This window comes from Coturnix japonica, chromosome 34, assembly GCF_054131305.1.
Source record: "Coturnix japonica strain WE chromosome 34, WE-NBRP24, whole genome shotgun sequence".
NCBI lineage: Eukaryota > Metazoa > Chordata > Aves > Galliformes > Phasianidae > Coturnix > Coturnix japonica.
Genome location: NC_140696.1, coordinates 2193885 through 2210173, shown reverse-complemented (window position 1 = coordinate 2210173; position 16289 = coordinate 2193885). Strand labels below are relative to the sequence as shown.

Sequence of the window (16289 nt, the reverse complement as noted above, 5' to 3'; positions counted from 1 at the left end):
AGGTGAGGGCGGGGACGGCCCCAATATGGCGGCGCTGTGTCTCCATGGCAACGAGGCCGCGCCTCTCACCTGGGCCGGCTCTCAGGCGCAGGCCTGTAGGCCTCGTGTGGAATGTGAATATCCCCAGCGTAATAACGTTGTCAATTCTATCCACAAACCGAGTTTATTTATGACGAACGTGACACAAAACAAAACTGTACAAACAGATAACGCGCTCAGCGTGTTACACGCGGAGTTATAAAGCCATAAAGTTACACTTTAAATAAACAGGCTGATATTTTGATTTAGTGTTGGTTAAACACCGGAATAGCTCAGCGGTTTTAGTGAGCTGGGGTTCCGTTTGCTTGAGGTTTGATGGAAATACAGGGTATGAGTTGAATAGATGGATTGACAGGAGTGAGATGTGCTGGTGGTATATAAGCAGCATCCATATAAACAGAGCTGTGTCAGTGGGAGGATGTTTTCTCAGCTATCCCAAGGACAAAGCCTACTAGAGTGAAAAACACCCCCTGGTCCTGTTATCCCTAACAAGAAACTGCAGACATTGCTTATCTGTAACACTTTCCACTTAGAGTAGCAAAGAGGCTAAAAGTACATTGTAGCAGCTCCTCCGATCCCTCACCCAATGGTCTTCCTTTAGGTGATAACAGGGTGCGATAATCTGGCAGCACAAATGGACCTTTTGGTTTTTAAGGTGCTCAGCAAATATCTATCCAGTCACTCATCTCGTTCAAACCGACTGACGTTTCATCCTCACAACCAATTTGTTCACATTTGGCAACCGTGGAGATTAAGGACAGTTCCTTGTTCATGGGACAAGGGCCTCTTGTTGTTCTTCAGTGAAGGAAATAACACTTTATAACTTATGTTATGGTCACTCTCTTTTCCTGCAGGAATTACAGGTTGAGCAGGGATACCACACTTCTAGCATCAGGCGTCTGTAATTCAGCATGGTACTAAGATCCAAAATTACAAGCTTTTACCATCTGCTTTAGAAGTACCTGAGGAGGAGGATTAGAAGAAAAGAAAAACAAAACAGATTCATTACTTATGATTGTTGTTGAAAACAAACATAGGAGAAGCATCTGTTGACCTCAGAAATTGAATGGGGAAAAATTGGTCTGAAATATTTCAGCAAAGCCAGCAAATCTGGAAAGAGTTTCTGTCTTTCTGTAGTGATTACAAGGAAATAAAGATTAAATGAATCAAAAAGCATATTCAAAACTAGTGAAAGGGAATTCATTCCTCCCTTCACAAAGCAAGCACAACATGGAAAGCAGCAATAAGGTGGAGAAATCTCTCTTATGGTTAAGTTCTGTCACCACTGCCTATTCAGTTGTCAGTCTTTCTTTGAAGGTTCCTCAAGAGCAACATCTGTCTGTGGTCTTAGTTGTTCATATTTATGGCTACTGTGGCCTGGTGACTGCAGAATAGTAGTGAAATACATAAATTAAACTGTCTAGAAAGTCTGCAGTAACACCAAGACATTAATTAGAGAATGTTTAATTAGATACCTGCAATGTATATGCTATCAGAGACCTCTAGTCTTCTAATGGAGTGATTTCCTTTTCTTCTATATTCTTCAGCTTCTCTTTTTCTCTACTGCTATGAAAAAAGTAAAAAGGGAAAGAAAAAAAAAGAAGGGGAGGGGGGAGGAAGAAAATCATCATCAGATATCCTGCGCAGCAGTGAGGTTCTGAGTTACATGCAACATAACAGGAATCTGTATGGGCTTCTATTCAGAGTAAAGAGCCACCTCGAAGTACAAGAGCAAAATGAGGACTCAGAAGTTCATTTGTCCCTTGGGCTCTGTTCTGACTGCAAGTAAGCAGCCAATTATTGCTAATTATGTTGGCAGTTTTGCATTGTAGATGCTTAATATAGGGCCCAAGCTAATGATTCAGAATGCCTGTGAAGATATATTTGACAAGCTTTCCCAGAAGCCTTTCTCCCTCTCCCCTTTTGTGCTTACAGTTCAGTGTCTGCCACCTCGATTGTCTTTGCTTGCTGTTTCTTCCGACGATGTCGACAGACAATCACAACTGTCACCACAATGATCATCAGTCCACACGCAGCCCCAATGGCTATAGCAAGGAAGTGGATTTCTGAGAAATTCACTGCATGGAGAGAAATAGGTGGATGAACAAGAGGGACACATTGAGTGCATTCGGTATGAGGTTGGGTACCCATTCCCACAAACATAACCTTCTCTTAAGCACTTTTTTCCATTATATCCATTACTTTTCCTTATGCTTTCACTTCATAACCCTTTTTCTTCCATTCATTTTTCCATGTATGGGGGAAGACCCGCCACTGTTTTACACTATGCTCACGTGGCTTCTCATAGGGTTCTTGGCCTCTCACCTTTCTGCACAACTCTGAGTCGCACTTCTCCAATGGTGCCATCGATGTCTCGTGGGTTCTTCACTTGGCAGGTGAATGTTCCATTGTCAGTGGGCTGTAAATTCCAGATAATGATGGAAGCATCATACCGCTCGATATTCCCATCCCAAGTGACTCGCCCTTTGAACCGCCCAGCGGATGGCGTGTAGGGCTCCTTGAGATAATAAAATACCTAGAAGAAAGAGAGGACTCTCTCTCAGATGAACCTAAGACCATTTCAAAATGCTCCAGCAGCCATGCAACCTCAGTTCTCTCAAGCCTAAGGCTTTGTTAGGCTGTTCAACAGTCTTTCACTTATGCTACTGTACTTGTTGACCTGCCTGTCCTGACATGCTGGCCAAAGAAAATCATAAGTCACCACGTGCAGGATGTTAGCTAAGGAATGGGATTCAGCTGTCAGCAAGTAAAATTTCATCAGTCCCTTGCTACCCTGCTTACCCCAAACTAAGCAGAAAGTGGCTTTCTTGAACAAGGTTATCCAAACAAAACTTCTTGCTTAGATTAATCCTCATGAACAGCAAAAAAAGGCTCGAGATGTGCATACTTGTGTGTTTCAGCTGTGCGTGTCCAGACCCACGCCTGGCATTGTTACCCAGCCAGTGCTGGGTGCTGGGAGTGGTTTATGTGAGCAAAGTGTGCATCAATGAAATGGCGCATAAAGGTCTCACTCACTGGCTCATGAGAGCTCAGGTCCTCAGGCTGGAAGTTCCAGGTCACCGACAGCAGTGGGCTAATAGGGCTGCTGCTGGAGAAGGTGCATTTGAGCCGTGGGTTAGTTCCATTCACAGCAACCACCTCCTTAGAAGTATAAACTTCTATGGCTGCAACAGGCCACAGTGCTGCAGGGAAAATAGGAAGAGTTTAGAAGTAAACAAAACTACTGTCTTGGAGTAATCTCATCATGTATCTGTGCTTGTTCTAAGCAGGAGCCTGCCCTATCTGTCCCTGTTAATGTTTAACCTAACAATTAAAAGCACACCACTTTAATTACTGACTGTGGCAGTCCTGTGTATGCAGAACCCAAAAGATCCCATGTGCTTCATGGCTTTTGTCAGGTGATATGGGAGCTGCACCCTGCTGCTTTCACGGTAGTTTGCTTTCATCCACATTGCTAGGACAATGCTTGCTTTGTAGTTCTGTGACTACAGGTAGATACTGACAGATCTAATAACGAGTTGAGAAGGGACCTCTGAGAGGGACTCGCCTGCAGGAAAAGACGCTGGTTTGTTTTATTAAGGATACGTCTCTTTTCATGTGTGAGCAAATGACACCTAGGAGGTGCAACTCTACAGTAAATGCCAGCCCTCTTGCTGCATAAGCTTCTATCTGACAGACACAAAAGATGTCACATAACTTCATGTGCTTGTCCTGGTCACATTATCACAAGTGATTACACCTTACTGTACTCAATTCCCCAGGCAGACTTCCTCAGAAAAGCATCTCTGTTCCTTATAGTAGCACTGCTAAGCACCTTCCAACAGTCACCACCTCCCACCCCTGTACTTTCTCCTATCCACTTTGTGTTATTACTCTGAGTAATAAGAAGTCTAAGTAAGAGCAGTCTGTTGAGGAGGTTAATAACACCACCTATTATAGGCAAATCAAGTTGAGAATCTACACAGGAAATCCTCAAGGTAAACCTGCAAACATTTGTTTGTCAAACAAACATCCTCTGTTAAGTAAACCACCAGAGCTGCTGTTAAAAAGTAAGTTCACATCAAGGCAGAGGACATAGAGAAGAGCAGCAAAAGTGACCACAAAAGACACAGAAAGCAGGTGCTCTCAATTCCCACGTTTGTTCCCCCCTCTCCCCTGTGATCACATCATTGCTTCCCTCCCTGCTTCAGACTTCTGAACCGACACAGTCCCTCTGGGTTAATGAGTAAATTTCCACTGGGAAAAGGAAAGACAGCAGAAAAAGAAGAGAAGATGAATGATTTTCTATGACTTTAGGAAAATTATTTAACCCACTCTTTATGACTCAAGGAAAAAGTGTTTATCGGGGGTTGTCATAGCAAAGACAACAAATGCTCCTGTATTTGAATGTAATTTATAGCTAAAGAATTTCTTCTCTCAGAGGAGAAAATACGTGAAATACCAAAGCACCAAAGGAGATCACATTTCATAACGTCACTGGCAAAGATCATGACTCTCTCCTGAAGATTAAACATTGAATTTTCCTGTTTTCACTTCAAACTTCTTAAAGAGAACAACTGTGGGGTCTAAGGGTAAAAAATACTCTTCTTTATGAGAAAGATTATTGGGAATGTCTGCATTCCAGCACCTTTCATAAGGAGGATCGTGCTGTTCCCACACTGAGTTTCGATCCTGGTTACATTGATATCAACCACTGCCAATTCAAGTGACTCTTTTTGCCATGGTTATTTATTGCTGTCATTTATCTAAACGGAACACTGATAACAGACTGTGATTGTCTGGTAACAAAGACAGTGAAAAAAACCACTAAAGTCTGGATTCCTGGTAAGATCAAAGAGGGGAAAGGATGTGTAACCAGAGCTCAGAATTAGATCAGTGTTCTTCCTCCACCCGCACACACCTGAGCCTGTTTGTCACAGAAACTCAATGGCTTCTTGTCACTTGCAAGCGAACCCAGGACCAAAAGAATCCCAGCAATCATCCACAAGCAATATCCAAGACTCCTGTAAAGTTGCTGCCTTAAGGAGGATGATAATTAGGGGATGAGAAGAGGAAAGTCAAGATGGCAACAGAAGCCAGACAACGTCAGGTTTCCTTACCTCGGAGCTGTACCCCAAGGATGAGCACAGCCCCCAGCCAGGTGGGGTTAGGCATCGGGAAGACAAGTCCGTGCTCTGCGGGCTGAGCAGCACAGGGGGGAGTTTGTTTCAGGTTCTTGGTAACTGGATAAAAGATGAGTTTCTCAAAGCCTTCCCGGGACGGTTGAGTAAATTCCTTTCTCCAGCCTGGCCTGGGAGGCAATGTGAACACCTCTTCCTGCCTGAGTCACTGCCCTGCACAGTAGGTGAGGTGCGGCAGCCAGGCAGCTCACCTCTGTGTGTAAAGCAGGCAGATTTTCAAGGTAAGATTAATTTCTTCTACCTCCCATATTCCCTTGCTCTTTTGTGTTGCAATCATCCCTCCTCCCAGGTTCCACTTGAAACCACTCCCCTCTCGTGGGACGGCATTTTGCACCTAAACATCGGTTTGCCCTGAGGTGTTTAGAGATAGCCTGAAGGAATGAAGTCTATTTGTTTGATTAAAAAGCTGCAAACTATAGCAAAAACAAGCAATCAAACAAACAGAAAGATAACAGAACTGCCAGCCTGTGGATGGCACCAGGAGCTGGAGAAACTCCATGGGACATAAAACCTTTTCCCAGTGGCACGTTTCATGCATGGAACTGAGTTGTCCATGTGCGTTAGCAATAGAAGGATGTTTGCATTCAAAGGCCATAAATCATATAAAAGCATTTAAGTTGCTACTGGCTGCGACTGGGCTTGTGTCTGATCCTTGGCCAGCCTCCAAAGCAGCCATCCCAGGTTATGAACTTTCATTGTGTCTGGTGCTAATTGCCTTTGCAGCCTTACCGAAGCGGGAATGAGGTGTTTTAGCACGTGTAAGACTGACATGTCTCAGACACACTGAGCTCACTGTGTGTGCACTATCTGAGCGCATTATATTCAGTGCTTTCAAGTCGGGTATGCTGGAAGGGTCAGCTGTTGCTATGGTTGATAGTTCGGTAGGAGTGCCTGGTTTGCATGTCTCTTACAGCCCTAGGAGAGCTAATTGCTATTCGGTTGTGTTGTCTCAGGTCTGAACTTGAAGAGCATTGGCACAGGCTCTTATTTTTAACCACCAGATTCTTTCCTTAGGTGCAAGAGACAGGTCCAGTCCTTCTTGATTTGGAAGAAGCTGAACTGTTGCCATTGCAGCGGTGTTTGAGGCTCACCTGGCCCTCCTCACTGCAGAGGAACTCAAATACATCCTGCTTCCAGAACATGTAACTTGCAGCTCGTGCTTAGAAAGCACCAAATGTTCAACATTAACTCGTATTTTCCATATAATCAAGCAGGATTTCCTCTTTAGATTTTTAGATCCAAGTGGATCCAGGTGCACAGCTTTCCCTCACACATGTTCAGGCAGAAGCACAATTGTGTGGTTAGAGCAGCAAGACTCCACAGCTCCCTTCTCAGCCTGTCATTTGGTTTTGGCTCATAGAGGCTCGCTGGGCTGGTTTCTGGAAGGTGTTCATGGCTTTCCCTGCAACAGGATGTCACCGATTCCATGCTGATCACTGAAAGCCTGGGGCATCCCCGACAGCACAGGGATTAGTGCATCTATGTTACAGGTAATCGGCTCATCCAGAAGTCAAGCTGTAGGAATTTCCAATTTAGGACTCGGGTGCTTTGTTGTGCTTCATTACGACAAGGCATCACATAAGCTTTGTGTCTTCCCACAGACCAGGCTGGCACCTCTTAATTCCTTCCTGCACAGCAGCAACTTATCCTCAGGTAACCCATGTAGGACCAGTGTATTTCCTCCTCCAACTGCTCTTTGGTCACTCAGCAGTATTACTGATTATTCATGGCTACATTAGTGTAATGCCCAGCACTGGGGAGGAAAGTCTGTGCTGGTCTTTATTTGTAACCTTTTACTCACTCACCTTCAGCTTCTTGTTTCAAAACATACCGACTCCAACTGCTAAGAGAACCAAGTCCAAGGCACCATTATTAGTAATGCTTTGACGCAGAAATTAGTAAAAGAAAGGGCTGAAAGGTAATGGGAGCAGCTCAATCAATTGAACAAAAGCCATGATGTGATTAGCTATGTAAGTAAATAAGTTCTTTGCAAGGAGCAGGAAGCAGCTTCACCCATCCCAAAAGGAGTGTCTTGAGATCTGAATGGCAGACTGAGGACAAAGTGCACCCTTGTGGAAGGAGGAAGTTTTGTCTGGTTATATAGTGTCTATTTTGGACAGGTACCCTAAAAAATCCCCTGTATCTTTGTGCCCTTTGTACGAGCAGCTCTGCCATACTTCAAGCACAGGAAAACAGAAAGGCGGTGCGTTCTGCATGTCTGCATCCCTGCTGGGAGCAATGCATGGGACAGCCCCAGCCCTATGGGAATCTTTGGGAGGTTGGGAAGGAGAAAGTTCCCTTCTGCTGTGCTCTGCAGTGAGGGCAGGAGAGGGCTGGGGTGAGAGCAGGGAGTGACGGAGGGGTAGGAGCCCCCTCTAGTGGAACCTGAACTTTTACTCGGGTTCTTCATCCCCAGTCATGGAAAGCCTTTCAAAAGTCAGCTTTTATGAGTGTAGCAACAGGGCGGGGAGAAATGGCTCTGACTAGAACAGGGTAGATTTAGACAGGATATTAGTTAGAAATTCTCCATGATGAGGGCAATGAGGCTCTGGCAATGCTGCCCGGAGAGGCTGTGGGTGCCCCATCCCTGAGGTGCCCAAGGTCATGGATGGGGCTGTGGGCAACCTGGTCTGGTGGGAGGTGTCCCTGTCCATTGCAGAGGGTCGGAATTAGGAGATCTTTAAGGTCCCTTCCAATCCAAATCATTTTATGATGTCTGGTTCCTCTGTTTATTCCTTCAGTACATTGGGCTGCTTGCAGAAGTTTGAACTTCAGTAATACATTGAAAAGTTCTTAGGAAGGTCCTGAAGGTAAAACTAGCACAGGTTTGTGTATGTAACTGAGCAGCAGGTCTCCAACTGGGCTGGTGCAGAGCAGCCACCCCTTGCTGTCAATGACGTTATATGAAGACATGTTGAGCCTCCACACTTCCTGAGAAGGGTTTTTCTTATCACACGTGCTCTGGGCTGCCTGCAGGTTTCACTGGAAACAGTGAGACTCCTTGGCACTGCTCCATTCACTGCCATACACAGTTCTGGGAACAAAAAAAAACCTCTTGGGCCTCTTTCTTGTAAGCAAGAACTTGAAGAGCCAACGTGTTCTGTCTTCCTCCGCAGCCAGCTGCAGTGATGCCAATCTGATCGGGAACAAGAGAGAAGAGCAAGAGAAGGAGGAGCACAAGGATGAGGTGTGAGATGCCCCTCCTGGGCCTCCTGCTGTGTGTGGGTGAGTGGAGCGGGATGGACTCCCGCAGGGATGGGGAGGGGCTGCAGGGCACAACGCATGGCAGCACGGCTGCTTTGGGACCTGCAGCCACATCTGCTGAAACCACTGCTGCCTTCCAGAGTGAATGCTCCTCTCAGAGGGCAAAGAAATGAGGATCCGGTCCTTTCAGGCTTGGCTCCATACTCAGTTTCTGCTTGCTCGCTGATCCGCTAAAGCGCATGGTCACCAACATTTAGGGGAATTTAGGATGAAGTTAAGAGCTGAGGATGAGGCTTTACCTCCCACAGCAGTGTGAACTGTAATGGCCCGAGCTTCAAATTCTTATTTTATTTTTACACTTTATCTGTGCACTTTTCTTCAACCATTCTGTGATGGTGGTGTATAGCTTCCACTCTGTGCACTGATCCGCTGCTCTCTTGGGAACTGCAGCATTTTCCATGTTACTGGTTTGAACTGAGCAGCATTTCTTTGATCCACGGTAATAAAGCAGAATTGCTGAGTGTACTCCTGACAAGAAACCATTTTCTAAGTGGGCTTTAAAATCATTCCAACCTCCGCTCAGACGTGGTCTGTTTAAAATGGCTTCCAAAGAAAAAGGCTTCACTTCAAAACAACATCCTGTCTTAGAAAACAGAGTGTTTCATTTAGCACAAATATGAGTGTGAAGATCTTTCTCAAGAAGCTGAATTCAGAAAGGAGATCCTTAAAGGTATATAATATCAAGAGCTAATTTGATTAACACGTTATTCTTTCTTTTGTAGCTGGTGCAGCAGCTCAGGAGGGTAAGTGTATCTTACTTGTATTCATGACTGATTTAAACAACTAATGTAGCAGTGGTGTGTGGCCACACTGTCTGACATGAAGTTGAATATTCTATGATGACATCCTGGGATGGTTACTGCTTAGTACTGCAAAGTGCTCAGTGTGGAAACTAAAAGAAAACATGCATGCAGAAGAGTTTATACTCTATATTTAAATTAAAGGTAGAGCAGATCAAATTGGATGGGATCATGGGGGTGGGGAGGGGGAGGGAAGCTTGTCAGAATCTCCTTGTAATTGTGGTTTCTCTTCTCATTGATCCCAAGTCGAAGATGAATTCATAGTGGAGATTTCTGGAACCACAGTGACAATCACATGTCCCGTCTCTGGAGACGAAATACAATGGATGCCAACTGGGAAAAAAAAAATTGACAATAAGTACATTATAGAGAATCATGACAGCTCTCCTCTCAATGTGACTTGTCAAGGAAATGATAATAAGCAGCGTGCAATGTATCTGAATGCCAAAGGTGAGTGAAAAAGCACTCAAGTCTGTGAGAAGCTGCATGGGCTAAAGATAAAGTGAACACCTCTTGGAGGTGGATGTTGAGATGGGCTGAGCGAATGCTGTTCTGCAGAGGCACTTTTGGCAGCTGCTTTACATTCACTGTGTAGAATTCAGCATAGGTAGGGAGAGGTTAAAGGCAGATCGGCATGAGAAGAGCAATAAAGATCTAGGAGATGTCTTACATTGCAGGCAATGCAGAGCAGCAGAGTAGAGATGGTGCACACATCAGCCCCCAGAACTGTTTGAAGACTGAAACAGAGTGGGGATAGAATGGCCCCATGCCTTCTTCCTTCCTTTCTGTTTGCTCTTTGCTCCTTCTCACCCCAAGCTCCATCTTTTCTGCTAGCATTAAGTGGATGAGTAACAAACACGAACATAATGAGCAGAAAGCATTTTACTGATGTTTTGGACACGTGGCTTTTCCCTTTGACCTCTGCTGCAAAGGCAGCGTGCCTGGCTCTGAGCACCTTTGTATTCCTTCCTGGCAGTGTGCACAAACTGTGAGGAGCTGGATACCTTGACTGTGATAGGGATCATCATTGCAGATCTTCTCATCACCTTGGGGGTACTGATTTTGGTCCATTACTTCAGCAAAAACAAGAAGGGGCAATCTAGAGCTGCTGCTGGCAGTCGGCCACGAGGTAAGAGCCATTTCAGATGTGTCTGCTCTGCAGTGTGCACTACATGCAAAACTAAACACTTGTCCTTGCTGAGAAATGGAGCACCCTCTGCCTCCCACAAGCCCCCAGAGCCTCGCCAAACCCCACTCCTTATGCCACATCTGTTGCTCTGGGCTGACTTCTGTATGGGCTGCCATGTTGTGACAGGAGCTTCCTGCCTGTAGGAAACCATTTCACAGGCTGCTGTGATGAAGCAAACACCACATCTGTCTCAGTCGTTCAAAGATCCAGAACCAGGAACACAAGCAGAAGATGCATCATGACTTACTGAAACACTGCATCCAAATTTCTGGCTTCTGAGGCCTTGTTTTGGTGGTCCAGCAGTGGGGCTGATGGATAGTAAATGCTGGGGTAAAGTGATGAGGGGTCATCACGATGCCTCTTTAGATTTGTTCAGGCAGTGTCAGTGGTGATATCTGTATCAGGGGGCTGCCTGTGGGTCAAATGCAATGTGTTCTCATTTATTCAGCTTGCCAGGCCAGAGGGGTATAGATCTGGTATCCATCTGTGGGGCAGATGCCTGTGGTCATAGGGCCTTTGTGTTTTCTTCTTGAAAAAGAAAGCTGATTTCCTCCTAAATGATTATAAGGCTTCCGAGCTGCAGCAGTTGGGTCTTTAAAAGCTCTGAGCTCGTAACAAAGTCACATGAGCCTACCCATGGTACGTGTTACCCTGGGATCATCTCAGTGAAAGCCCCTCATACTGTGTTAGAGGAACCATGGGTGACCCCTCTTTGCCTCTGTTGCAGCTCAGAAGATGCAGCGTCCTCCCCCTGTTCCAAACCCAGACTACGAGGTATGGAGTACCTGCATCTTTTCCACCTCTCTTTGCTGGTTAGGTAGGGATGGCCGTGGCTGGGGATCTGTAGCATTTGTCCTGTTTTTCTCCTTTGATGTAACATCCAGTCCTCTTCCAAGCTCTGCAGGGTGTGGAGGAAAATGGTGGGGAGGGTGGAGGCCCTTCTCTCTGATGACATGGGGAGTCAGGGGCAGAAATGCAGTTTCCTGCAGACTGCTCATTGCCGAAGCAGCACTTTGTTCCTGGTCTCTCTGTTGTGGTTTTCTCTGAGTACTTATGGACTAAGAGCCTGGAGTCTTGGAGGGTGTGTTAAGGAGGATCCCTGACCTAACGTCTCTTCTGTTTCCACAGCCCATCAGGAAAGGCCAACGAGAAGTGTATGCAGGCCTGGAACACAGGGGCTTCTGAAATTCCCCCAGATAGCAGGCTGGGTGGGAAACAGAGGCAGAAGAACTGAGTGCTTCTGGCTAGCTTGCTGCTGGCTCTCTGCAGACCCACTGAGGCTCAGGTGCTTTGGTGTCAGCCAAGCAGGTAAACAGGACAGGCGTCCTGCTGCCCTATGCTGTGCCACCCTGCAGTGTTCCTTCAGTCTGACATTAGGGCTAAGAAATCTTCAAGCCCGTTGACAGAGAAGTTTTCCTTCTCACTCAAGGCCTGGAGCCTCACCCATGGTTGCTAACCTCCTAACCTCCCTCTCTGCTTCAGTTGCACGCTCCGACTTTCCCTCCCATTTCATTTTCTGGCACAAGTGCCTGCACAAGTGCACTGCTAATTTTGCCCCCTGGGCAGCTGGTGCATGAAATGAGGGTCCTTCTCAGAGGGATTTGCTTCTGATGTTGTCCTGCTCTCCCAAGTCACCCAAAAACCTATTAGAAGATTTGAGTCGTTGGCTGAGTGTGAGCTCTGCTTGGGTTCTATTAGAAAGATGTCAGGCTACTTTGCTAAACGTCTGTTTCAGCTTTTTATATGTATATATATACATTTCCAAATTGTAATATATTAATAAAATGAGAGCCAGCATCCCCAGATATGCAGCGGAAAAGATTCCTTGTGGGTTTTTTTGTTTGTTTTCTTTCTTCTATTAAAGAATTTGTGTTGAATTCCCAGCTCAGGAATAGAGTGAGGCTGTGATTCTGTGGGCCTGGGGGGAGAGACCTACATAGAAATGCACTGCCATGACTTGGAGAGCTCAGCCTCAGCGCAAGGATGAAGAGGAGCTGGGAGTGGGGCTGGCCCCAAACACATAGCAGCTCTCTGCAGCATGATTTGAAAAGCTGCAGTTTCCAAAGCAGCACAGTGGGACTGGCAGTAACGAAAGGAGAAAGGCCCAAGAGGTGCTTTGATGCATGGAAACACTTCTGGCCTAAGACTCACTGAGCAAGCCACATTTCTGTTGCTCTGCAAAGCAACAGCTCTGAAGAGAGGAAACAGCAGCAGTGGTGGGGGTTGTGGGTGGTTTAGCTTGAGTTTCAGCACAAGGGAGATGAACGCCCTAGCAAGGATTGTGCTTCAGACTGCTGTACATACCCTGCAGGATGTGGTTTTAAAGGCAGTACAGAGGCTTTACCATACAAAGCCCTAAATGTCTAAGAGAGAGATTGCAAGACCCAGCCAGCACTTACCCCCAGATGCTCTGAATCCACTCTGGGTCACGTCCTCGTCCCCAACATACCAGTGCTGCCCAAGGAAGTGCTCAGCCATATAGACCATGGCCACATGTGGGATATGAGAAGCACAACTAAATTTTGCTTCAAGTTGTGCCCTGGTGCATCTACCATCTATAAGGCTGCATGTCTGCCTTGTGTTTGCCTCAACCAGTGCCACCTCACTCTCTCCTTACCTCAGTGGAATCAGCACACATCCAGTGACAACATCCCTCTGAGCTTAGCAGTGTTACAGAAGCATTTCTGCATCTCGAGGTGCTAAGGATCTTCCCACAATGCAGACTAGCTGGAAATGCTGCTCCTGAGCAGTTTGGAGGGGAAAAGCCACTAAGATGTGAAGAGTAAAATACTGTACAAACAGCTGACAGCACAGGAAAATGGGTCACTTTGTTGCTCACTGTCTGTAAGGCTGAACACATGGCGACCCCTGAAAGGGCACGTGAGCTGCACCCACAGCTTTACACAGCCTATGTGTTGTTATCTGTGCCACATATGGCAGATTGGAGACCAGCTCTAACTGACTGTGAAACTGAATTGAGCACAAACCCTTTTGGAACTTGCATTAAAGCACTGAGTCACATTTGCAGCCTACTGCTCTCTAAAGCCTTAGATTCTTAGCACACAGATTCTTAGAAAAGGAGAAAAACAAAACCTACAGGTGTGTGCAACTGGCACATAAGATGACCTGGTTTCCGAGGTTTCAAACTGCTAAGCTGATGCTGGTTACAGTCAGCCTCTGATTTTGACCAGTCATCCCACAAGTCAGCTCTGCTGAGTGTTGCTGTGAACCACACTGGTGGCCCTGATCCCCAGAGTGGAGTTAAATGAGCCAGGAGCAGCGAGCTTCTCCCTTCACAAGGTCCCCGAGCTTCACCTTCAGCAGTGGATCTGGATGCCATTTGGATCAGGGCACACAGGAGTGGTACAGATGTGGGTGCCCACCTGCACTGGCAGAAGTGTCTTATGAGAGCAGGTAGAAACCTCAGAGCTCTGCAGGGATCCAGCAGATCGCAGGCAGTGCACACCTCCTCCAGTGACTGCACGGCTCCCCAGGCCTTAACACAACTGATAGAGCAGGGAGGCTATAGAATAAGATCGTCTTTAATGAGAGGAATACAGAAATACAACGCATCATGGAGAGAGCAGAGTGCTACAAGCAGCCCGTCATGGCTGGAGGGCTCTCCAGGCAAAAACCCACACTGTCTTCTGCCATCAGCAAGTTCACAAAGCAGCGCCAGGGCAGGGTGCTTGTGTTCTTTGGCACTGGCTATGGTTTCATCTTGTGAAGGAGTCACTTGCCCCAGTGCCTTCCTACTTCACTTGCGGGCCTTGGCAGTTGCCAGCTGGCTGTACTGTCCATCATTCCGCTCACCAAGGGGCTAGAGAGGAAAAAAGGCAGGGCAAGCTACAACTGTGTCTATCCAGCCTTGTGGGGGAAGCTGGCCAAGACCCCCTTTTGCCAAGTTTTTGGCAAGCTCCCTCCAACCCCCTCAAGCTTAACAACCCCAGAGAGGAACAGGCAGAGGGCAGCTGAGCCTGCACCATCCCACAGGTCACTCAGAGGGAGGCAGCTATAAACCACCTCCCAGCAGAGAGTGACAGCCCCACATTCCACCTCCCCAGCAGCTTTGCCATAGTGGCCATGTCATTGCAGCCAAGTGGAGCTGCTGGCACCCATGTATGTACGCAAAGGAATATAACCACCTGCTCACCTGGTAGAGCTGGTCATTGGCTATCAGGTTCTGCCTGTCAGAATCTAAATAAAGAAAGATTGTTGTCAAAGATCAGGAGGAACCATGGGCAATGTGGCGAGCATTGGCAAATAAACCCAAATGGCTGTTTTGACTTCCTCTAGGAGATAGGGCAGAAAGCTGCTGTCCTGGGGATGATGTTTTGGAGAGCACTGTATGTTTGATGGCTTCTCCCAGGAAGGGGCATAAAGGGAGCACAGACCGATCCCTCCCAGGGCTGCCATAGACAAGCTGGCAGCTGGCTGGTGCCTGTGCCACACAGTTACTGAGCTACACGCAGTGATGGAAGTCCCCAGGTACCATGCAGCCCAAAGGCACCCAGGCACTCCCAGTCCCCACCCGTGTGCAGCCAGCAGGCTCTCCCCTCACCTCGTGACAAGCGTCCCTTATCTTGCCCTGTGATGCAATACACAGCAATTGCCAGGAAGACAGTGGCAACAACATCCGCGACCACAATCCCTGAGATGGTGGGAGCGTCCACTTCTATGCAATTCTGGCACACTGGAAACATAAAGAACACAAAGACTGAGAGCACGATCAGGACCAGCAACCTGCCCCTGGCCTCCAACCCCAGTGGCTGTCTCTACATATGAGCCCAAATTGCTCTGCCAGCTCGGGCAGGCTCTACTCTCAGGACAGCAGAGAGCAGAGATTAAGCTTGGTTTGCATGTGTGATCCAGATCTGGAATCTGGATCTAGAAATTGAGCTTCACTCACTTCGATAGTGCACCTGGAGAGTGGCGAGTTCTCTGTCATCCGACAAACACTTATAGGTGCCTCTGGGATCATCGTAAATTGCACCCAAGTCTAGCTGTGTCGTGTTTCCCAAATCCTCCCCATCTTTCTGCCATTTGATTCCTTTCTTTTGCTCTTCTTTGCTTGCATCACACTGCAGGAACACCTTCCCACTGGCTTCTTTCACAGTTATTTTCGCTCCTGTAAAATAAAGGAGAGCAGAGTTTCATGGCTGCATTCTCAGCCCTCACAGTGGCGCAGAGCTCCTGAGTGCCCTTCATAGAGATGGCTGCTGTAGAAGCATCGCATTAAGTTGTATCCTGAGTGAAACCTTTCTCTTAAAAACAAAGTCAGGAGCAAAACACAAACAGCAAAGCAAAAGGAAATGTGAAGGGTGAAAGGGGGAACAAACATTCCTAGGGAAAACCATGCACTAGAAAGCACAGAACTGCTTCTTTGGCCCCTTTGTCATCCCCACGTCCCCCGTGTCAGTGGGCAGCACCCAATGCCTTTGGGACTTACCGTGGATGCCCAACTTGGCCACAGCCATGCTGGCGAGCAGCAGCCAGGTGCCCAGGGCCCGTCCCTTCCACATGGTGAGTGATGGCGACTCTGTGCTGCTCAGGGGAGAGGAGGCGGGGAGAGATCTGATGGTGGAGAGCGGAGCTTCGTCAGGCAGCGGAAACACAGGGCTGAGGCCTCCCTGCAACGACAGCATCACCACAACATACACAGGGGGGTATGGGGGAAGGTGTGCCCTTATTGCATAGAAACCTGGGCTGCAGCTCCGTGCTGTGCCAGCTCACATGGAGCACTGTGGACACAGGTGGAGACGTGGAGCTGTTAGTGTGTCCAGAGGAGGGACACAG

General features: G+C 47.2%; 3 protein-coding genes across 4 annotated transcripts; 1 reads left to right on the top strand and 2 right to left on the bottom strand.

Annotated features, from left to right (window-relative positions):
• Positions 1-144: 144 nt before the first annotated feature.
• MPZL2 (myelin protein zero like 2) lies at positions 145-5441 on the bottom strand. Of its 2 annotated transcripts, none has more exons than XM_015883883.3 (6): positions 5160-5441; positions 3076-3242; positions 2365-2575; positions 1973-2117; positions 1515-1605; positions 145-1001 (listed from the first exon to the last, which is right to left on the bottom strand). In XM_015883883.3, exons 1-5 carry the CDS (start codon positions 5212-5214, stop codon positions 1542-1544), a joined length of 642 nt encoding a protein of 213 aa, XP_015739369.2. In that variant the 5' UTR covers positions 5215-5441; the 3' UTR covers positions 145-1001; positions 1515-1541. The 2 variants fall into 2 exon arrangements, with proteins under 2 accessions (XP_015739369.2, XP_015739370.2); XM_015883884.3 differs by having other exon boundaries at positions 1515-1602.
• Positions 5442-6254: 813 nt separating this feature from the next.
• CD3E (CD3 epsilon subunit of T-cell receptor complex) lies at positions 6255-12314 on the top strand. The gene is made up of 8 exons (XM_085525949.1): positions 6255-6730; positions 7982-8231; positions 8357-8465; positions 9227-9247; positions 9551-9754; positions 10281-10433; positions 11221-11267; positions 11622-12314. The coding sequence occupies exons 3-8, from the start codon at positions 8423-8425 to the stop codon at positions 11676-11678; spliced, it is 525 nt and encodes a 174-aa protein (XP_085382075.1). The 5' UTR covers positions 6255-6730; positions 7982-8231; positions 8357-8422; the 3' UTR covers positions 11679-12314.
• Positions 12315-14017: 1703 nt separating this feature from the next.
• On the bottom strand, positions 14018-16153 carry LOC107324150 (T-cell surface glycoprotein CD3 gamma chain-like). The gene is made up of 5 exons (XM_015883885.2): positions 15943-16153; positions 15403-15621; positions 15055-15186; positions 14647-14690; positions 14018-14313 (listed from the first exon to the last, which is right to left on the bottom strand). The coding sequence occupies exons 1-5, from the start codon at positions 16136-16138 to the stop codon at positions 14251-14253; spliced, it is 654 nt and encodes a 217-aa protein (XP_015739371.2). The 5' UTR covers positions 16139-16153; the 3' UTR covers positions 14018-14250.
• Positions 16154-16289: the final 136 nt, after the last annotated feature.